Source organism: Eleutherodactylus coqui, chromosome 2, assembly GCF_035609145.1.
Source record: "Eleutherodactylus coqui strain aEleCoq1 chromosome 2, aEleCoq1.hap1, whole genome shotgun sequence".
Lineage (NCBI taxonomy): Eukaryota > Metazoa > Chordata > Amphibia > Anura > Eleutherodactylidae > Eleutherodactylus > Eleutherodactylus coqui.
The window spans coordinates 64,555,404-64,579,545 of record NC_089838.1 but is presented as its reverse complement, the minus strand read 5'-3'; the positions used below and the strand labels follow the sequence as shown (position 1 = coordinate 64,579,545).

The 24,142-nt window shown below is 41.3% G+C and overlaps 1 protein-coding gene across 2 annotated transcripts; it reads right to left on the bottom strand.

The window, feature by feature from the left end:
* Nucleotides 1-953: 953 nt before the first annotated feature.
* Nucleotides 954-23,041, bottom strand: LOC136611441 (F-box/LRR-repeat protein 21-like). Of its 2 annotated transcripts, XM_066591069.1 has the most exons (7): nucleotides 22,920-23,041; nucleotides 21,314-21,362; nucleotides 9,940-10,035; nucleotides 9,215-9,590; nucleotides 7,667-7,789; nucleotides 6,047-6,218; nucleotides 954-3,918 (listed from the first exon to the last, which is right to left on the bottom strand). In XM_066591069.1, exons 3-7 carry the CDS (start codon nucleotides 9,999-10,001, stop codon nucleotides 3,275-3,277), a joined length of 1,377 nt encoding a protein of 458 aa, XP_066447166.1. In that variant the 5' UTR covers nucleotides 10,002-10,035; nucleotides 21,314-21,362; nucleotides 22,920-23,041; the 3' UTR covers nucleotides 954-3,274. The 2 variants fall into 2 exon arrangements, with proteins under 2 accessions (XP_066447166.1, XP_066447167.1); XM_066591070.1 differs by lacking the exon at nucleotides 9,940-10,035.
* Between the last annotated feature and the right edge of the window lie 1,101 nt (nucleotides 23,042-24,142).

Below are 24,142 nucleotides of genomic sequence, written 5' to 3'. Positions count from 1 at the left end.
TTATTCCCTCCCAAATAAGCACACATATACGTCTATGATCATGTGGGTACGGATATGTAGCCCAGAGGCTCCTACATATGACTTTCATGCGATAATTCTTGCATAATATCTTTTGTTAAAGTTCGGGTGAGCTACCCTCCTAATTATGTTCAAACAGGATTAACTATGTTGTCTTTTTCTTGGAGCAAATAAAATATCTTCCCTGGTTAACCGTGACATGTCCATGTAAGTAATTTGGAAGACACTGGAGAATGGGAGGCAGGAGGAGCCTTTTCAAGTCTCTTGCTTCCTGTCCCTACAAGGTCAAGGTGCAACCTCCAGGTATGCCGTCATGATGACTCGGGGAAAAAGGAATTTTCAGTAAGAAATTCACTCATTTTCTCACAATGTAGCAGCCTACAAAACATTGCTAATGTGAAATAACCCATTGGAAAGCATGGGCATCACATACATGCGATTTTGTAGCACTGCCGCTTCGTGAGAAAATCGTGTGATTTTTTTCGCCCATTTGAAAGCGCCTAGTGCCCAAGCATCTCGGACACCACATGGACAGCTCGCACAAGCATTTGCTTATCTTTATCCATCGCAGATGAGAATTCTCATACATGTTTAGAGGAAAAAGGAAAAAGAACACGCCTCATCTTGGTGTAGTCCCCCCCCCCCCCCTTCCTTTTTGGAGGCCCAAAGATTGCATGCAGTTTTCAGTAGTAGCCTGTTAAGAATTTAATTTGCAAATGTACAAAAATCTAACAATTTTGGTGCATTTGCCATCATACTATTGTGGTCACGTTGTCTCAATGCTCACATGTGATGTCATGGGCCTACATCGTACAAGGCCGTGTCAGGTGTACATTTCTATGTAAACCTTGGAACCACCAAGGGGACACAACGATAATCTTGAGATACTGCTCTACTAACTTGACATAGAAAAAACTAAGGAAGTGACAGATGAATAGGTTGTAGCATTTTTAATTGACTTTGTGTAAAGGATGATGAGTCCTGAGAAGGGAGGCAGCTGCCTGGAATCAAACCTACAATTGGAGGGGGAGGGGGGGGAATGAAGGAACGGTTTACAGTTGATACCATTTATACAAAATAGCCAGTGTTCTGACGGGTCCCGGTAAATATACAAGTATCGGGATATCACAGTGTCATTCTGCAGTTATCACAGAACCAAGACAAGTTAGAAACAGCCACTTATAATTTTTAGTAGCATTATCAGACAACTGGGTGGTGCTTGTGGACAGCATAATATCAGATCCGATCCCCTACTTCTAAGACCCCATTCACACAGCAGTCTTTGTAAGCCAAAACAAGGAGTGAGTCCAAAATATGGAAGAGCTACAATTTTTTATTTTATTTATTTATTTTTTTAGCCCTGCAGCTTCCAATTATTGGCTTACAGATACTAAGTTAAGTTTTCATATGTTCACACTCGTGTATAATTCAAAAGCCAGGAAAGCTCCTAGCATATATGCATATTATCCACTTCATGGCATTTCACCCCCCAGAGACCTAAAAGTTCTGTCAGGGTGGGGATACAGCGGTATACACTTTATCTGCAGGATATAATGGCTTGGTAGACTATGGTAGTCTATCGAGAGGTGTTTCCCCTCACTACCTTCTACAAAAAGTCACATGGATGGGATCAGTTAATGTAACATGGGGGGTCTATGTATGATGGATGCCTCTGTATTCAATAGAGTTGCATCTACCCTGCGGCATTTATCCACCCCTAATGAAGTTTTCATTTAAAAGCGAATACATGTTAATATCTTAATATAATCCAACACTTTGAAAATCTATTTACATTTAACTCTTTACATTACAAAAGGCAAATACAAAGGAAACCATAGACTAGACACTGCAAGTCATTTACTTCTGTCATGTTATATACATACATTCTACTGCAGAGTTAGTGTAAAATTATAGTAAACTACTACACTTTAATATAAATTAACACAATTGTTTTATGTCTGGTTTGACTGTTGAATAGATAAGACGACCAGTTTGAAAATACAAAGGATTATTATAGCCATTCTGGCATGTACGGGTTTCCATTGGATATTAAAGTACACCGGCCTCCTCGGTTCTAAGATCTGATTAATAATGTAAATGGCTTCTAGTGGGAAAAAATAGCCAAATCCTCTCTTTACAGGAATGCTATAATATTTTTTTTTTTTTTAATTGATTGACTATAAAACATGAAACGAGGCATTTACTAATAGCCTGATGTCTTCAGAGTAGCACTAATGTGTCTATAAGAAGCAATTCTGCCTTTCCTGAACAAAGTTGCCGGTCCAAACAGGGACACGTGGCTAGACCCATGGCCTCCATTAAACACACTGCATATGCCACTATCTTGGGCCACATGTGTTATTCAATGGATGTAGGGGTCCACCTGCAACAACCACCTTGGTCACTGCAGTGGGATCGGAAGCCATGTGTTTCCACAAACACAGTAGGTCTTCGACCTGGTGAATCCCTCTAATCTACTATTGATGGGCTATTCTTATGATAATAGTGTAAAGGTTGGCAACATTGTTTTTGTTAGTCTGGTATAGTAAATTAAATTAACCATTGGTATGACCTAACATCAATATGTCTACTTTGGAGAAATTACAAAAACTTGAGTGTTTCTCACTTATCTGTTTCTGATTAGTAACATTCTTCTGATTTTTCTATACTGAATTTACATATTATGCCGTTAGCAATGCAATAGTAGTCGAACACTTCCATCAAATACCCAAGCTTGGTCTCCCATGGGCTCTCTAAGCAGTAGGGAACAGCAATAGTACAAGTAGACCATATATAACATGATATCCTACACAGTGGTACAATATGAGTGGGTTGTGGACCTTGGGTATTGCTTTAGAATCGGGCTATACATTCTGTTCTATACAATGTAGCTTGTATGTGGACATGTTATAATGAAAAATCTGCTATGAAGCCTTTAAATGGCCTGTGCCTAAAATTGCTACATTTCTGCTAAAATGATTCTCGGAGCATATAATAAATATAAATAACTAGTAGTGTCCATTTGTCACTGAGTACCAGGCACAATAATAAAGCTATCATGGCAGCTGTATAATTATAAACCACATTACTAGCCCAGTACTATCACAAAACAAAAGCTTTATATGTGATATTGGAGTAAAATCTGATTTTGAAATGACGACTTTTTTTTTGGCTTGTAGATACGACTAGGCCTATGTAACTCAAAATTGCATAGCAAGCAAAAGTAAGACACATCCCAAATCATAGACTTCGTAGTCTACCACGTTGGCATCATATCTGGAAACCACATTCTTCCAAGGTGCTTTGAAACTTCATAATGAATTTGCTCCAGGTTGTACTTGTTGTCTGGAATAAGTACTTCCTCCATAATAGAGAGCTGTGTCAGTCTTCTCCCACACATTTTTACAAACTCAACAAATGCGCTGCAAGATACTTCACACTCTCCAAGGCCAATGGCAGTCAAGTTTTTGCAACGGTCAGCTATACGAATCAGCTCATCGTCCAAAGGCTGAAGTCCATTTGCGCAAACGACCAGTTCAATCAGTCGAGGACAGTTCATGCCTATACGACCTAGCATTGCCTTGCTCACAGCCCGGCCAAAATACAGATGAGTAACGGGAGTCTCCTCTCGGAAAAATGCATCAAATTCCTCTTCGTACAGGAAGAAGTACATAACAATATTGACTTTTGGAGAGTGCCTGATAAGGGCATCCCAGCTTTGTTTCTTTATGGTGTGAAATTGTGTTTGACCTGGATTTTCGCTGACCACATCAATGCGAAGGTGTTCAAGACGGACATGCTTTTCAGTTGATAGAGCCAAGAGTAATTCATCGCTTAGAAGATGGTAGTTCAGGGCCAGTTCTCTAAGTCCATGACACTGATCAGCTACACACAATATCCCTATTAATAAAACAAGAATCATCATTTTAGACCAGCATGTATTAATATTTCTAAGCCATGTAACCCCTACATAAATAAAATACCTCAAATGTACACCGAAGCTATGATCCTACAGCATGCTGCACATTCAGAGCGTGTATGTAATATATATTATATATATGTGTATATATATGTGTGTATATATATATATATATATATATATATATGTGTGTGTGTGTGTGTATATATGTATGTATATAATTCAGCAGCACTACATACAGTGGTGCTTGAAAGTTTGTGAACCCTTCAGAATTTTACATATTTTTTTGCTTATTTTTGACCTAAAACTACATCAGGTTTTTACACAAGTCCTAAAAGTAAAAAGATAAAGAGAACCAAATAAAATAAATGAGTCAAAAATATTAGACTTGGTCAATTATTTATTGAGAAAAGTTATCCAATATCATGTCTGTGACTGTCAAAAGTATGTGAACCTTTGGGACAAACAGATAATTTGACGGTGACATTAGAGTCTGCTGTTTTTTCTCAATGGGTTGACAAATAGGTGTGAGTGGGCGACCTGTTTTGTTTAAAGTACAGGAATCTATCAAAAGCTGATTTCCACAACACGTTTGTGGAAATGTATGATGGTACGAACAAAGAAGATTTCTCAAAACGTCAGAAAAAGAGTTGTTGATGCTTATCAAGCTGGAAAAGGTTACAAAGTCATCTCTGAAGATTTGGCCTGCACCAAAACTCAGACAGATTGCGTACAAATGGAGGAAGACCATTATTACTCTCCCCAGAAGTGGTCGACTGAGAACAATCATGCCAAGACCAAAGCATATAATAGTCTACAAAATCACAAAGAAACCTAAGGTAACCTGTAAGCAACTAGAGGTCTTTCTCACATTGGTTAATGTTCATGAGTCCACCCTCAGGAATACACTGAATAGCAATGGCCTGCATGGCAAGATTACAACAAGAAAGCCGATTCCAAAAAGAATCTTGATGCTTGTCTGCAGTTTGCTAAAGATCACCTGGACAAGCCAATGTTTTTTGGATGGATGAGTCCAAAAATAGAGCTTTTTGACCAAAAAGACAATCATTGTCTAGAGAAGCAAAACCACTGCACTTCAGCATAAAAACCTGATAGCATCTGTGAGACACAGTGGTGGTAGTATCATGGTTGGGACTGTTTTGTTGTATCTGGGCCAGGACAGCTTGCCATCATTGAAGGAACAATGAATTCTGAATTGTACTACAAATTCTAAAGGAAGATGTCTGGATATCTGTCTGTGAACTGCATCTCAGGAGAATGTGGGTCATGTAGCAAGACAACGACCCAAAGCACACAAGTCATTCAACAAAAGAATGGTTGAAGAGGAATAAAGTTAAAGTTTTGGAAGTCAAAGTCCAGACCTAAATCCTATAGAAATGTTATGAAAGGACCTGAAGCAAGTGGTTCATGGGAGGAAACCCACCAACATATCAGAGGAGAAGCTGTTTTGTACAGAGGAATGGTCTAAAAGTCCAGGACTAATCAACAGTTACCGGAAACCTTAAGATGCAGTTGTTGTTGTACAAGGGCGTCACACCAGATACTGAAAGCAAGGGTTCTCATGCTTTTGGCACACACAGACATGTGATATTAGATAATTTGTCTCAAATAATTGACCAAGTCTTATATTTCTGACTCATTTGTTTAATTTAGTTCTCTTTTATTTACTTTTAGAACTTGGGGGAAAATCTGATGTAGTTTTAGGTCAAATATAACCAGAAATAGGTCTCTGCATAGAAAAGCTCAATAGACAATGCTTTTCTATACAATTTAAGAAATCTAAGTATACCTATGGGTGGTGGATGCCAATAGGGGACACTCTGTTGGCATCCGTTGAGTAAACAACGCCTTGTGCATATATTTCACATACGCGCTGGAAGCTTTCCTTGTACATACTATACACTGCATGTTCATGATATGTACAAAGATGTATTTTGATAGACACAGTTTAAGGTGTGTTTTAGGAAAGACAGCACAAAGCCACCAATAAAATAGAATAAGAATTTCAAAAATGGTAATTATGCGATACAACTATAATGGGAAAAAATATTCTAGCTTCGGTGAGTAATAGAAACTACTATATCTTACCGGCAGGGGACACATGAGGGCAGCTGCTCATTTTCAGTAGCTTCAAGGTGTCGCTGTTGTTTGCAACTAAAACCTTTAACGATGGGTCATCCACTGGAGTATCGTCAATCTTTATTGAAGACAGTGACTTTGAGTTGACAAAGACTACAGTGAGTGCAGACACGAAATGGGACTGAAACAGAGAAGGTATTGTTACTACTTCTACAAGCTAAGGTTTATACAGGTTTTTAGTGTCATGAAGAAGTGATTAGCAATTACAAATGTTCGGAACATGAATCTGCTCCTCCTATAATAAGTGACTCTACTACGCATTGTAAAACCATATACGCTGCAGCAACCGGACAGGCGCAATGTACATGTATTGTCTCTATCCCACTTTATTTCTTACTGTTATCCAGTAAGAAATGTCTGGAGGGTGGAAGAACTCCCACCAGTATGCAAGTTGCTGTGATAAATTGTATGATTTCCACTTTAACCAACTTATGTTTCTATATGTACACTATTTGTAAAAAGAAGAAAAAAATGAAGCATCTAGAAGGAATTGTCATTTTGATGCAAAACACGGCATGCAGTTACATCTCAGGCAGATAGGCAAATGATTAGAGTTGCAGCATGATTAGATGAACGGTCTTGTCACCTGAGGCCTTACAAGTGGTTTCACCCTGGCCTGCAAAAAAACCACTCACAGGCTCGTCTTAATAAACAGAAATACATGCCAGTCCTGGGGGCCTTCCAGAAGGGCCCTGGCTGTCATGATAATCAAATGGCGCCTCGTGATCTCAACAGCGGCCGTGTATGGAGTGGGCTCAGCTTCTGAACCCGTACCATGTTAACCCGATGTGCCTGGGATGTAAATACATGTCCTGGTGTTAAGTAGTTAAAAGGGTTTCCTCCTGCTAGGACCCCATGTAATTTTCATGGCGAGGCAGAAAATGTTTAATTTTCCTTAAAAGAAAGTGGGTATGTTAGCAGCATATTTTTTACCGTTAAACTTGAGAACAATGGCGGTTGCTGCCCCCATAAGAATGATATGGGTGTCCATACTTTTGCCTGGGTCTAATCTCGCTGACTGCAACAAACATAAGCAGGGTCTTTTGAGAATATGGTACATTAGCTACATTTTGTGGTCTTGGAGTGTCGAAGCTTTGTGAGGGAAGGACCACCAAGGGCTTACAATGGCTTACTAGGTAAGAATAGGCAACGTGAGAGAAGACCAGTGGTGTGGTGTTGGGGGATCTGTGAGCGCCCTTGGGTCATAACTGTGACCCATCTATAGCTACATCACTGAGAGGGTACTACAGTTGTTTTCGGGTCGCTGCGGCTGAAAAAAGGTACTTTATTAAGGTGACCATAGTTTTTTCTTTGCAAAGGGGGGTTGCTTCTCATATAGGAACACTATTCACTTCACAAAGCAGAAGGTAAAGCCTCTGCCATAGTGTGCACAGCTCTGTGCCTGTCTCTCTCTTTCCCACAGAGGCATGATGTTACACAAAGAGCCTTTATGACCCGCATTACCATGGTAACAGTCCGCTATTGTTATCTTTAAATACACAAAATAGTCATCTATGCTTAATACAAATCTACAAATATAAAGTGCAGTATAATTTCTGTTATTTTTACCTTGGCAACGTTCATGAAACTGGGTTTTGCCGTTGATATTAACCCAAGAGTTTTAATGGAACAATTTACGAGCTGAGAGAGAATGTCGCACGCTGCTTCTGCTGATTCTGTGCAGCTATCAACCTGAAAAAAACAACAGAATACAATGAATCATGTGGCACTTAGAATTAGTAAACTAGGGGGATTGGGAATAGGGGTCTTTCCTTAAAGGGTTTTTCTAGGCAGCACCCTCTATCAGAAACAGGATAAACCACGGTTGGAGAAGAAGCTACTGCTCCGACCCCTTTGTAGTGGTGGGTGCTGCAATTGCAAGTACAGCTCTCATTGAAATCAATGGGATCCAAGCCTGCAATTACAAGCAGCGGCCACAACAAAGGGGTCGGAGCAGCGGCTTCCACTCCGACCCCGATGTATCCTGGCACTGACAGCGGAAACTGTCTGGAAAACCTCTTTAAAGAGGAAAAGGAATAATTATATTCTACAAGACATAACAATTCTTCTGTTATTACTCCTGGTAATGTATAAGCATGTGGAAGAGGTTTAATCAAATTTCATCCATATGCTTCAGAAAAAATCCACACAGAACCCTCAGGATGTGGATTTATGTGAAGTTTAGTACAGATTTTGCCCTTTACTATACAAAGGATGAAATCTGTTGCAAATCCACAGCACTTTTGCAACCAAATCTGCAGCAAAAAACACATCACTTGGTGCATTTTTTTTACCACTGCGCATTTTCAGCAGATTCACAGAAAATCCTTCATGGATCGGCCTCATGTGGCCGTACCCTATATGTGTGTGAAAAGGTATTCAGATGTTTGGGTTATATTTTTTCTACCTGTTATTTAGTCTAGATTTACACCATGTTTTCAAACATATAAAGGTGCACTACAAAATAAGGGGATGCAGTACTGATAGTGGATATCTTTTTCTTCTGACAGACACAAACATAAGCTTGGCTCTGTTATCTCATCTATGTAGGTGGCTTGGTTTTGGCATCATCTATACAATAGGTTCTGTTCTGGTATCGTATTTCTGCAGTAAGCTTGGTTCTTTTTCCATACCTATGTAATAAACTTTGTTCCGTTATGGTATCTATGTAGTAAACTTTGCATTCTGGTACCGTATCTATGTAGTAAGCTAGGTTTCGGTACAGTATCTATACAACAGATTAGTTCTATTATCGTATCTATGTAATAAGCTTGGTTAATGTTTTTGTATCTGTGTTGTACGTTTGGTTTTATTACCATATCCATGTAGTAAACTTTGTTCTCCTATCGTTTCTGTGTATATACAATTTGCCTATCACCTTCTGCTCTCATTTAGCTTCCTGTGAGCCATATTGATGTACTAAATATCTGAGGAACTTAGGAGAAAAGCTGTTAGTATATTGCAAACTGCTCAATTTAATTCAATGATATTCCAGCAGTAAAACTGAACATGCATTATTGCATAGATGGAAGGTGGGTCCTCAGAACCAATTCCACTGGTGTGCCCTATGTATCCCAGTCCAACAATGGCTACTCGTTATAGTGCTACGAATCATACCTTGAAACTAACATACTGAAGATGGTCCGCATGTCTTTTAATGATTTGCTGGATGAGATCAGGGTGAGTAGACTTCAAGTATGACGTAGCCGGCTGGTTTAGTTCAAACTCAAACTTTCTCCATAGCTCGGGAATATGGAAAACTTCATTCCAACGGCGACAAACAGATGATGCACGAGCCCTGTCAACAAGTGGGAGGTACTGAAATATATGCAAGACTACGTGGTGTGGCAGACTTCCCCAGTCCAGCATACAGGACTGCATTTGAGAGTACTGAAGTTTAGGTGACAGATTGTCCTTTTTTTGTTTTTTTATTCTTTTTGGTCCTTCAACAACTTGGCTGTCAATCGTAACAGTTAGTCGACCTCGTTTCATTCTGGAGAGGGCAAAAGCATAATAAAAATAGTTAAGGAAAATCAAAAACAAACTTTGCTTGCAGAATACTTTTTCTTAAAGACATCAACTATTATTGCAGTAGGTAAAAACTAACGAGGCCAACCGTACGCCAAATCCATGCATGCATTTTGACTTCTATAAACAAAACATTGCTCTACCGATTAAGCATTAATCAGCACAGAATATTTAACCCACATACATAAAAATACTCAGCACAATTGAATTCACCTTAGACTACAGTAATTCAAGGGTTGAACACCATAAGCACATCTTTTCCTCTTTCCCTAGAGTAAGAAGTGTATTTCCAAAAAGGGAAACAAATTTCTTACCTAAAAAATGCTTCCAAGTTATAGCTTGTACTTGATGAATGAACTGAGGTAGCCGCTGCCATGGGGCATTCACCAGCATCCGTCCACTTTGACCTCCTACCTCAGATGAATACCATAAAAACAAGCCCGTCAGAAAATATTTAGACTAGAAGAAGATACTCACATTTAACAACAAACCATACTTTCACTAACATACCGTATATACTCGAGTATAAGCTGAGTTTTTCACATTTTTTTGTGCTGAAAAAGCCCCCTCGGCTTATACTCGAGTCAGGGAAGGGTTAAAAAAAAACAAAAAAAAACTCCATACTCACCTCCCAGCCGGCATCTGTGTCCCCGGTGGCGGTGCGGCAAGCTGCTACAATCCTCCCAGCTGTACTCTCTGCACGGCTCTGTCATTCCCTGCCGTCAGTGCTGTGATTGGCTGTGAATGATCGAGCGCTGGCTGTGATTGGCCGCAGCTCGATCCAATCACAACTCTTTCTTCCACAGCGCTGACAGCGGGAAATGACAGAGCCGAGCAGAGAGGACAGTGGGGAGGATTCTAGCAGCTTGCCCCACCGCCGCTGGGGACACAGACGCCGGCTAGGAGGTGAGTATGGAGTTTTGTTTTTTTTTACCCAGCATATACTCAAGTATAGCTCGGCTTATACTCGAATCAATAAGTTTTACCAGTTTTTTGTGGTAAAACTTATTGACTTGGCTTATACTTGGGTCGGCTAATACTCGAGTATATACAGTATGTAAGGCCGGGTTCACATCTGCACTGGAACCTCCGTTCCTTTTTCTTCTGGTAAAGCGCTGGGCAGTGGAGCAGAAACTGAACACACCCCATTATTGTAAATGAGGTGCATTGGGAATTGCTCAGTTCCCTCAAAAGACAGATTTATTCGGCAAGGGGATTCCCCTTTCCTGCTCCCCAAACTGAGCAGGAAAACAGAACCCCTGACCCAGATGTGAAAGCAGCCTGAAAGACACAAATCTCTTTGAATGGTTAAAACACCAAGTACAACCCCAATTCCAAAAAAGTTGGGATACTATGTAAAATGTAAAGAAAAATGTGCAATGATTTGGAAATCTCCCCTCACTTCCCAGACGTTTACCGACTGTTATAAAAATAAAAAGGGGATACTACACAATGGTAGACATGGTCCCGAGCCAACTTTTCTGAGATGTGTTGCTGCCATCAATTTCTAAATGAGTCAATTTTTTCAAATAAAATGGAAAAATGTCTCCCTTCACCTTCTGATATGTGTTCTATGTTCTATTGTGAATAACATATGGTTATATGAGATTTCAAAATCATTGCAGTCTTTTTTTTCTTCATATTTATTTACATTTTACACAGCGTCCCAACGTTTTTGGAGTTTGGAGTTTTTTTTGTTTTTTTATATGAGCCAACCAACAATATGTGTTTATTCCAAACAGGATTCTGGTCAATACAAAACTCTGGTACAATCTATAGTCAAACATCACATCCAAATGTGCTCACTTGCGCATCAAAGTGCACTCCTCTGGGCAGACTTTCTACTACATTTCGATATTTAGCTACAGGGATTTGCATCCAGAAGGGTGTCAGTGACATCAGTTACTGTTTTTCTTTTTGCTGCAAAACCATTTTTAGAAGGTCCTTAGCCTGAATATTTTCTGCAAAGATATGATTATGCAATTTACTAGAACTAAGAGGCCCAACCAAAACAATGCAGAATTATAATCTTGCTTTGACCAAACTTTATTGCTGGCAATGTATGCACTGGCTACATTCTTCTATAACCTGCCAAACACAAATTCATCCATCAGACTTATCATATTTGTGCGTAAAAGGGTTGTAACCTTAATTTCTCCCCTTATAATGTTCTTGTGTACCCCTTTATGTTTATTGTTTCCCTGTTGATGTACCATCACTGCTGAGAAGGTGCTGCACTGCACACCTGTTTTGTCTTCTGCAGACATGACTGGTGGGCTCATGTATGCCGCAGCATCTCCAGTCCTTGCCAGTGATGCTGGGCCATAGAAAATACAAGTGTGCCGATGACACAAAGCTAAGAGAGATGGCTAATAGAGATGAGCGAGCATGCTCAGATAAGTGCTCAAGGCGGCAGCAGGGGGTAGCGGGGGAGAGAGTGAGACATCTCTCTCTTCCCCCCTCCCCCTTGCTAGCACCCGCTCACCCCCCCCCCCCCCCCGAGCACGCTCGGACAAGAATGCAGTTACTTGAGAAGAGCGGGGCTCGCTCAAGTAACTGACTTATCCGAGCGTGCTCGCTCATCTCTAATGGCTAGCACTAGAGAAAAGAGAGGATTCAAAAAGATCTGGACATGCTTGCACAGTGGACGGCGACTAACAGAATAGTATTTAGTAAGGAGAAATGCAAGGTCCTACATCTGGACAAGAAAAATGAAAGAAGCACATACAGAATGGGAGCCATCGGGCTAAGCAACAGCACATGTGAAAAAGGCTTGGGTATACACAGATTGAACATGAGTCAACAGTGTGATGCAGTAGCAAAAAAGGCAAACACTATTCTGGGATGTATTATTAGAAATATAGAATTCGATCACATGAAGTAATTATCCCCCTATACTCTTCCTTAGTCAGACCGCATCTAGAATATTGTGTCTTATACTCACCTGGTCTCTCTTCCTACAGTGTCCTCCAGTGGAGTCAGCAAGCAGCCAGCTTGAATCTTTTCAGAAGGCTGTCTGTGTGCACTCAGATTTATGTCTATGTGGGCATGCTGATTTTGCCTGGGGACACCGCAGGAATCAGAGCATGGGTAAATATTAGATACAGGACCCCGGACTTTACATCACCGAAACTATAAACACGATAACTTAGTTCATGGTGCTTATAGATGACAAGTTCCCTTTAACTTGTGAGTGGCTTTTTAAATTTAGATTTCTTTAAACTAGATACCTTTTATAACATTGGTTACTTCTCAAGTGAGGATATTTACAGATGCTGATCCCATATCAGCCTCTCATTGATATAGTCACCTAAAAGAGTACTCACTTGCTACCTCCAGTCGGGCATAACTAAAGGTTCAGGGGCCCGGGTGCAAAAGTTTAGCTCGGCCCCCCATCCCACCCCTCCCTCCTGGAGGGATGCACGCAGCCAAGGTCAGGGCAGCGCTGGGCCTCTTCCGGACACCCCTAGGAAAGGGATGCCCAATAGATTGTAGAACAGGGAAAGAGTTTGTTACGGGTGATGCCACCGTTCCGGTACACACTAGAATGAACTTCTGGCAAAGAATAACCACACTGTCTTCGGCGCCATCTGTTTTATGTACAGATTTTGGAAATGCGTCCCAGCCTGACCGCGGGTCTCCAGAGCTGAACTCAGAGCATCATAAGCATGATTGGTGCAGAAGACAGTGTTGTTAGCCCTATAGACATACACACATATACAGGCACATATACAGTGTGTACAGGCACTGTACACATACAGTATATATACACATACAGGCACATATACAATGTTTACACAGAACACTACACATACAGTATATACACACATATACAGGCACATATACAGTGTATACACACACTGTACACACAGTATATACACAAACATATACAGGCACATATACAGTGTGTACACGTACTGTATACATACAGTATATGCACACATATACAGGCAAATATACAGTGTATACACAGAACACTGTACACATACAATATATATATGCACATATATAGTGTATACACAGAACACAGTTTACCACATAGAGTATATACACATAGGCATACTGTTACATACATGTACCTCCCTGGTGCTTCATCCATCCACTGCCATTACCAAGGAGGAGTGGGAGGAATGATCGGTGCCAGTGGTAAGTCTTCACATGTTAAAACTAAAACCGGCTGCTGGCCACGCCCCTAACCCCGCCCCCTCTTCTCCTCCTGGTAACTGTTTGCTACTTTCACTAATGAAATGCTGCTCCCTACTAAGCGGCACAGGTTTTTCTTGCTGCCGCCGCTGGCTTATTGGTGCAGCTCCCCTGAAACACCAATGTGCGCCGTCACTATGGTGAGGGGGACCTGTGGACCCCCACAGCTCAGGGGCCGGGTCGCAACCGCGATCCCTGCTTCCCCTATAAATACGCCAATGCCTCCAGTCATCTCCACCTCAGGGTTTTCTCAGACGACCGTATTTGCACATGTTTTTTTGTACACGTGTGCGTAAATTTTGCCCGCCCAATATGCAGAGAATAGAACCTATTGATTTCAATGGATTCATTCTCATTTCTGTATTTGGTGCGCACTAAAAAAAAATAGCACTGGTTCTATATTCCAGCGTATTTGCGCCCTATAGAAGTCTATGAGAGGTGCACAATCAATATGCACAATTCTGTAAAAAACAAAACACATCTAGACCTCATTAGGCTAAATAGTCTTTTAAATTACTGCAGCGGGGGAGGAGTTGGGTGCGTGTGCATGTGAACAGGCTGTGCGTGCGCATAAAATACAGTACTATCTGCCAATACAAGTGAAAATCTACCTCTTCCACCTCGCTCACTGTGCTGAAGCATGAGCAATTGTGCATACGGTCGTCTGGAGCCGCCCTCAGTTTGAGTTTCTTAATGCAGTGGTGTATTTCCTATATTGACTCGCAATGGGTCAAGACATAACGCCTGGGATATCCAGTTGTCCCTTAGATAGCATGTGACAGCTAGCACAGGCAGCAGTTTAGAAAACCAACCTTACTGCACACTCTTCAAAAGAGCGCCAATCAGGAACATGAAACGGAGGCATATTAAAATTGCATAATTTTAGCAAAACACTGAATTTAGAGTCACACTTAAAAAAAATCCCTTCCTTTATTACATAGACTCAAATATTAAAAAACATTTGCTTTCTCTTTTCACCAATTCTTAAAGATATTTGCTCTTTTTGAATGAAACCAATGGCTCACTACAAGATAACACTGATAAAAGGCAACTTCTGGTGCCTAAAGAATTGGGTCTCCAGGCTATTTTTATCTCAGAAAGTTGCATTATTAATACAAAAAGCTTTTCTAGATGAGCTCCCAGTGTCCAAATTAAAGCTGAGTGGTGCATTGTGTGTCTACAAAAAATTGTTCAGCAGCGGCAGACATTCAAAACTGAATCACGACCTCGACCTAATTACCAAGTACAATACCCAACTTGCAAAACGTCACTTGTTCAGGATGCAGAGCGAATGAACAAAACCTTCATTACTTTCATAATACCACGTATGTGACAAAATGAGACATCGCTCAAATATGATGACTAATGTCTCTTTTTCATGTTGTCCTTTGTGCTAAATCAGATTGGTTTAGAATTAAATGATGTGTTACGTAAATCCCTTTCCATCATTTCAACCGTTCATCTATTCCACTATCTATGACAGTTTTATATTCAGTTCTACTACATAGATGTAAGCAATATTACATACGGTACCTAAAAACGGGAGTGAGAATAATGCTAAAGTAATAATAAGAATAATCTTTATTCTACAGCATTTTAAGCAGAGTTGAATGGCCTAGGAAAGAAAGAGCCACAACTCGGAGTCCTTATTTCAGGACTGGAGTCCAGGATACTGGAAGTCTCTGAAAGCCTGCAACCCCTGTTCCTACCTTCTTGCCCCAGGGCAACAAATGGACGACTACACTCACTAGGAAGGCGGATCATGGGGACTGACAGACACACACACTGGAACAAGTCAGACTATCCGGGTCGGCAACAGGAGGGTACGCAGTACAGAAGTGTCAGGCAAAGGCAAAGTTGGGTCCATAAAGCAGAGAGTCAAACAGGAGTCAAAATACACAAAAGCACGGGTGCAGTTTGAAGACCAAACTAACACTGGCAAGGATATGAGCACACAGAAACGTTTAAATACTGTCAGCAACAGAATACACACAGCAGCTCTGGGGAACCCGCCCCCAGTCCTGCAAGAGGCAGAGATCAAGATGCCATGGTGCCAAGGATGCATCGCGGGGCGGCTTCCGCCACATCCCTAACAACCCAGCGGCAAGGAGGAGCGCGACAGCCAGGGGAGGTAACCGGGACCAGGGCTCCCCTGCACCGCACGGCAGCCACCTGGGAACCCGCGAGCCCCCGGTCCTGACACCTTAGTTAAAGGGGGCAGACAACTAAGTTGACAGATCTTTGGGATTTTTTTTTCTCCTTCGGTATGTATTCGAAAGACTGTCAAAGATAAAATTGGGAACCTCTATTAGATTTGAGAATTTTCTAGTGTTTTACATCATAGGTTTCTATGATACGGCTGGGATCAGCTTCCATATTCTTGTGTTTAGGGGCAAGTAGAGTCTGTCTCCTTGTTCCCCTTGCTCTATTATAACCTTTAGCACTAAATCTAGGAATGCTCTATTGGGGTTTCAGGTTTAAAGTCTTCTAAAGTAATGTAGTCTTATGAATTCACAAATACTGCTCCCTGGGCATGCTCCGTTTTAATAAAAGAGGGTGATGGCTGTCCCATTTTAAAAGAGTATTAGTGGCTATTTTCTTTCAATGAACTGTGGTTATTATAATGTTTTTAATACTGTACATAAGGAGACTGCTGTCAATCAGTAGCGGAAGAGTGGGGTAGGTGGATCTAGCCAGTGTGTGGGCAAGGCTAGCCCACAGCTCATGAATATTGAGGACTACTTCCACTATGTGTGTGCTACTTTAGATAAAATACAAGTTTCTGACATACCATTCATAGATACATAAAACAGCATGCAAATGGTGATAGCAAGGGTAAACTGTGGCATAAAACAGCCTCTCAAAGACCTAGAGTGGCACAGTAGGACAGGAAGTGAGTTGGCAATTACTTTGGTGCAACCTGACTTAAAGCCCATTTAGACACACAGCTGATCGCTCAAAAGATGGCTTTTGAGCGATCATTTTGCATAATCTGCTATTTGGTACTAATGCATATTAGTACCAATTAGCAGCTTATGAGCAGCTGAATTTATTCAGAAGACTGCCCGCTGTTCTCTGAATGAATTCCTTTTGTTCTGCTGGCAGAGTTGACAGCTGAGACAATGTAATCAGCTGTTATCAGCAGTATAAGGGCAGAACACAGCGTGCGGTCCGTCTTATCAGCTGTTCTGCTGAATTGAGACCATTGTTCGGCAGAAAACTGAAAGATGGGCACATTTAGACAAAACAATTATCACTCAAAAGATGGCTTTTGAGCAAATTTTGAGCAATAATTGTTGTGTCTAAATGAGCCTTTAGTTGGACCTCATCCATAGATCAAGGTCCTGTAACCTGAAGGACCATTCAGGAAGGTCCTGCCACTGTTGTCAGAAATAAAGTTATTCTGTTCATAGGCAACTACATTGTGAGTGGTGAGCCCCTCTTGTACCCCACATTTAGCTGCCTGGCACTCCCACCTATGCTAGAAGTATCCCCACTCACTGCATAGTAACTGTTCCTGAAGCAGTCCTTTATCTAGGGAAAGCAGTTGTTTGATGGTCCAGTAGGTTTTATATCCAGGTAATGTTATCTGATTTCTCCTGTCCTTCAGCCAATCCATTTGTTGACTGAAGTCAGTTGGATGCATGGCTCACTCAATCTCTGAAGACAAAGGCAATGTGAAGACTATCAATCTTATAATCCTCCTGTGGCCAAATCTCAGAGAAAGAAGGTTGTTTTTACACGGAATGATTATCATTCAACAAACTGCTGGATTACTTGAATTTGACCGATACTCGTTCAGTGTGAACACAGCCAACCACCAGGCGATGAATTATACTTGGTCACTCATCGTTCATTTCATACAAGCATAAAAATCATCTTCGACGTGTTTGCTAATTGTTCAGTTTAAATACTGATCATTCAGTAGTTCTCATTCACTGCTGCAGTGAATGTAAAAGACTAAACAATTTGCAAGCAAATCATTTATCTGCCCGTATAAACAGTCGGCATGAGCGAATGAGCGACCTCTGTCTGCGAACGATAAATCACTGCAACTCAAAACACCCTATGGCTCCTTTTAGACCCAATGATTATCGTTGAACTAACGAATGACTTTCAGAGTTAGCTTGTTCGCTTGGGTAGCCTGTTTATACAGGCAGATACACAGTTTTGTTCAACTGAGTAATCATTCAGTCTTTCAAATTCGCTGTATGACTGAGAACGACTGAACAATCGGTATTTAAACAGAGCGATTAGTGAACGAGCCAATCAGGGTTTTTACGCCTGCATAAAATGAAGGATAAATGAAAAATGAACGATTATTTTCCATCCTTCAATCGTTGGCTGCGTTTAGACTGAACATTTATCATTCACCTTTGCTTGTTTGAATGATTTTATGAACAAGAATTGTTCCATGTAAAAGGACCTTAAGACCATAAACCAGCAGGAGGTCATCAACTGACTAGCACTCTATAAAGCTTGTCCAGAAACTGTGCAGAAACATGCTGTTTATGTGTTGTTAGCATGAACTTAAGGGATAAAAAACTGTCAATGTGTTTATTACACATATGTAGAAGTTTGATGAGTAAAGGCCCATTTAGACGGGACGAATGTCGGGCAAACGATGCCTGACACTCGTCCCCGCATACACTCACTCCCGTGCTTTTGCACAGGAGCTAGTGTCTCTGGCACGCTCACAGAGTGGCCAGCAGGGGGGGCGAGGAGGCTGCAGGAGATTTCACTCCTTGTGCTCCCCCACCCCTCCTCATTGACTTAACATAGTGGCTGCTCAATACTGAATTGTTGCTATTTACACTGAACGATCAGCTCATCATCCATGCAGCATAAACGATGGACGATGTGCTGAACAATTATCTTTCTGTATAAATAGAAGTCGTTCAGTATTGAACGGCTGCTATGTTAATTCAATGGAGAGGGGCCGGGGAGCGCGAGGAGTGAAATCTCCTCCAGCTGCCCCACTGTAAGCCAGTGATACAAGCTCCTGTGCAGCAGCACGAGTGCGAGTATGTGCGGGGACGAGTGTCAGGCATCGTTTTCCCGACATTCGTCCTGTTTTGAGGCCGCACTGAGACAGCAGGATTTGTTCAATAATTTACATTAGTATTTAGAAGCTAAAACCAGGAGTGGAACCTACAGAGAAAAACTATGAAGAAAAGATTTGCCTTTCCTCCGTATTTTGAATCCACTTCTTGTTTTGGCTCCCAACACTGATGTAAAATACTGACCAAATACTGCCGTCTGGATGGGGTGTAAGAAAGAAAGACTCCATGGGGTTGGAAAATTTATGTCATGCATAACTACTACTACTACGGTAGTGCCACAGCGCTTTGTCTTGTAGAAGTAAACAACAAAGTAACAGAAACATAATGAAAAGCAAGATGCAGTATGAAATAACCATGTAACAAATGCTGCAAAACACAGCTTAAAAATGATAATAGTTGGAATTATAACATCAGCTACAGATGTGCCAAACACATTAGTCTATGAACTAGAAGATCAATTTACAAGATGAAGCTCAGGGCCTTCAACAAATATTTGAGTCATAAATTCCACAAAACTAACATAATAAAACCCCTGTGATCAAGGCATAACAAAAATGCACATCTAAACTGCAGAAATGCATGAAGTACAGTCTAAGACTAAAGTACAAATGTGTAATCTCTCTAACTACTGCTATGACTCTTTCGAATTGGAATACAATAGTAGTTTAGGGCAGAGGCAGGGATATCAGAATGTTCTCCACCATCCTTGAGGACAGCATGACAATCATTCCTGTAAGTCCTATAATTGCCTCATGTGGCGCCTCTCCGTCCAATCAATCCCTAGTGTTCTTGTTTATCATACATATTCTCTGATGTCTTACATAATCATTCCCTTTACAAATGTGCAGGGCCAGCTGACCACCCGCCCATGTGTTTGTAGTGAGGTCAATGGTTCCTGCAGCTCCTTACCACCTGCAGGGTCGATGAGGGAATTACTATGCATTATAGCTCATCATTAGTTGATTTCTTTGAATTGATTAGTCTAGGTTGAATGTTTGAAGGTTGAAGATGTTTTTCAGGATGTTTTTTTGAATGACCTATCCTCATGATCAATAAAAGATTGCAATTGGTTTGTTGCCTGGACTCTCCATAGATCAGCTGTTCTCCAGAGCTGCGGCACACTGGAACAAGCTCAGTGAATAGCTTATATGCCATACTATGAAGGGGACAGGCAGGGCCACCTATCTGCCCTCTATTCTGCCTTCTTCAACTCTACAGAGTCGCTTATTAGAGGACAGAACAGCCTAAGTGGCTGCTCGACCCCAATTTAAGAACCATTAAAAGAGCTACTTTCTGCGACAGGTTCCGGCTAGTGTCGTTCATATTGAGTTGCCAGCTCATTTATGATGACCCATCACTAATTGCTGTTTCAGTCGAACATGATTTAACCAAAAGTATTTAAAACAAATAAATACAAAAGAAGTTTATATATATATATATATTTGTGTGTTATAGGTAATGTGTGAAATGAGTCTTTTGTATAGAATGCCAAAAATGGGACGTCAAAGTATGAAATGATGACTCTTTCACATATGTCCGAGGCGCTCTATACAATCTCAAAAGCCATACCAGCAAAGTATAAAATACTCCTACCAGCAGTGGACTGGGGCCCTCCACCACTATCTTCCAATGTCCCACAATCCAACCCTCATCCTCTTCCAAGGTGCGCTACTACAGTCTAGCAGTCAGTCACCACTGATACAGGCAGCCCAGCCCCCTGCTGTCTCGCTGCACCATTGCATTCACACTGACAGACAGTCCTGACTCCAGAGACTACAGCACACGCAGACTGAATGCAAGGCCAGATACGTCTAGCTCTCTGTCAGTCACAACACTACCGCCGCATGGGGTAGGGTCTGGGGTCCTCTTTGGCTCCCCTCACGCTGCCTATAGCCTGTCACTACAGGGACCTGCGTCTCCGGGGATGCAGTGTCTGCTGTGGGGGTGTGTTAGGACAAGAGTCAGGACACATCCAGTTCCTTACCCCCCTCCCTTCCCCCTGACTGCCACTGCTTCGAAAATCTGACTTACTTAGAAAGAGAGAGAGACAGAGGAGGGCTCACCCACTGCCGTGGGGCCCCCAAGGGACTCGGAGACACAGATACTGCACACCACTATATGAATACAGTTTTTTTCTCTTTTTTTCCAGTTAGAGAGTTCTGTTCTTCTAGTTTTGTATTTCTTGTTGTATTTTCATATATGTCTGTTTTTCAATAAAGGCCTTTTCATGGCTCTCTTTTCAGACTGTGACTAAATAGAACTTGTCATTATGTAAAATGTCTAGGCATTCTATAGATGGCCTAGGGAAAGTATATAGCATATTTAAATACGACACACATTATATAGATTGCCTGCTTTTGACACATTTCCTTGAATAAACTGTATATATACACACTGCAGTATAGCCGTAACATAGACTTACCGGTAAGCAAAGTTTTAATTCTCTTTCTGTAAGAGACCTCAGGAGGATTCTGGAAAATAAAATTGGCCAATTAATTCTAGGCAGATATTTCTGTGTATGAAGATGACACATCTTGGATTATTCCAGCAAAAAAATGAATTTTTGGAAAACCTGCATTATCACACATAGGAGGTTCTCACCCATTAAGGGCACTTTTGCGTGGGCAAAATTTGGCTGCAACACACACCACAACATGCAGAAAATTCTGCAATAGAGTGTGCATGCCTCTGTGCAGATTTATGCAAATGGGAAGATGGAACAATACCTCTGCAGCGCCACCTATTGGATGACAGCATTCCTTCAAATCATTGTACAACTTTTTAATAAGCCTGTAAAACAATGATTGGGAATGGGAAACCAAGCCAGAATCCATACACTGAGAGCTGTTCTGGGGTGTTTGACCCTCATCAGTGTGCAGTAGGTTTCTGGCTTGGCTGGTGAGAGGCCTGCGACATGGATCAAGAGGAGTCTCGTCTCTCCTTAAGGAGGGTACCCTAAAAATGTGTGGAGACACCTAGGGGGTGAGTGGGTCGGGGGGCGGTATAGTCTCTCCACAAGGAGAGCACCCAAAGGGGTGTGAGAGACGGCACTCCTCTTGACCTCTGTGCAGATTTTGATGCAGAAATGAAACAAATTAATTCCGCCTGTAATTCCTCATTTAGACATGTGAGTTTGGTGCTGATTTCCGCAGAATCAGCAGTATGTTGCAGCCAAATCCCGGCCCAGGTGAAAGTGCTCTGAAGGTGAATGCCACAACTGGCAGCAGAATACTCTAACTTTTATGTATATTTTGTAAATTATCCTACAAAATGAAATTAATTATTTGAAACTTATAATAGATACATACATGACAGCTCCACTTTTCTGACAATGACATCTTGAATAAAATGTCTGCTCCTCCTAGAACCTGACAGACAACCTGCAAGCCTAGGATTCCTTTTTGAGTATTAACCAAGTTGTAAGCTTGCACCTTGTTTTTCTCTGTGGAGTTACAAATCCCCTTTGTCCTCTTAGCCTGAAGTCACCATGGTCCAGATACTTGTAAAGGTATCTCCTTTTAATCCATGAAGATTCTACAAGTGCGTCATTTGTGACCCTAAATACATGAGCTGATGACTTTAATAGCTTGGTAGCACATGTAGTGTTCATTCCTCACGTGAACACATGGAAAGCCTAAGATACTGAGAAGTATATATCTGATACCTAATGCTCAATACACATTCTATGTACAGGATATAATGATTGAGTTAGTGAACATGTACGGTATTCTTATAGAAATGACTGGTGGTGTAGGCTGCCTAAAACATACAAGTCAAGCATATACAAATGGATGAAGACACTGCTAAAGTAACACATACATAGTACATAAGAATAGATAGATATATATTTGCATAGCATACAAGAGTAGGAGGGAAACCTTCATTGCGAGTCTACAGAATACCAACCTAATCCTACTTTTTTGAAGACTTGACAGCTCATTGTAGATATTACATATGAATTTAGATAGTAGGAAATCAATATACATCCATAAACTATAGAATGGTTAAAGAAGAAGAAGAAGACTTACCTGCAATGTATTTCACCAGGAGCTACGGGTATGTGTCTGCAGAATGTGAGATCAGCCTGCTTGTGACTTGATGACTACTGAGCTCCTACGTCTATCCGCCACCCCTCCCTCTCCTGCCTCTGTGTTTCTCTCTGAAAAGTAGGTCACTGTGTCGGTGAGGTCTTGAGGAAGGAGGAGACTTGGTGGAGCTCCAGCACACGACTAAGCGATCATGAAAGTGAACAGCAACTTCATTCTGCATTGAAAGCAATATGTTCTATTTATGGAGGTAGCCCTATATGTCAAGTCTAGCTATAGAAGGGGTTACTGCTTGGAAATCCTAAGGGTCCGTTCACACAGACGTATTTCTCATACGTGTATTTCAAAAACAACATGTGGACCTGTTATAGCCAATTAAAGTTTTCATTTCAGCATGTCCTATTGTGATCTGTATCATGGACAAGAGTGGGACAGGCAATGTCCGTTGCCCCAGCTACCCGGACAGCACATGCTTGTATACAGAATAAACCGCAGAGCAGCACGCAGGGATATTCTTTAAAAGCTATTCAGCATCCTATGATGCCACCTTTGTTACTTCTCCATAAAACTGGTGACGTTTCGGCCATAGCATGGCCGCGGTTTATTTTGTATGCTATCTTGGAGGATTCGGGAAGTCAGGGATCCGTTTGTGAGCGTGCACTCATACGGCTCCCTTGAAGTTTGGGACTTTTTCTAGCTGTGCTGCTGGATGCAATATTGGCTTTAGCACATACTTGTATGTCTATGTGATGTCCAATGTAAGTTGCGCCCAAGAATTTCAGGCTCAAATCACATACACCTGTGTGAATGGGCCCTAACTTTTAGATTGTGTCCTAATCAGCAAAACACCCATTTTAGCCAAGGGGACTCACAGTCTGAGATGATGTTGTACAAACCACAACAGAACCTTTTTAAAGGATCATTAACATAAAGTAAGTATAAAAAATAGTTTTATTAAAATAATATAGAAATACAGTATAAATCTAAAGGTATATATAAAGGTGACGAGGAGGGGGGGCATTACAGAGCCAGCACCGCTGCAGCATGACATGCCCTCTGAACGCCAGGAAGATGACTGCTCCAGTAAAAAGAGGATAAGGGGCGCTAGACAGGCTAGACAGGTCCTATTGGTGGGGGACTCACTTATAAGGGGGACAAACAGGGCAATCTGCCACAAAGACCGGGATTGTGAAACACGCTCTAGT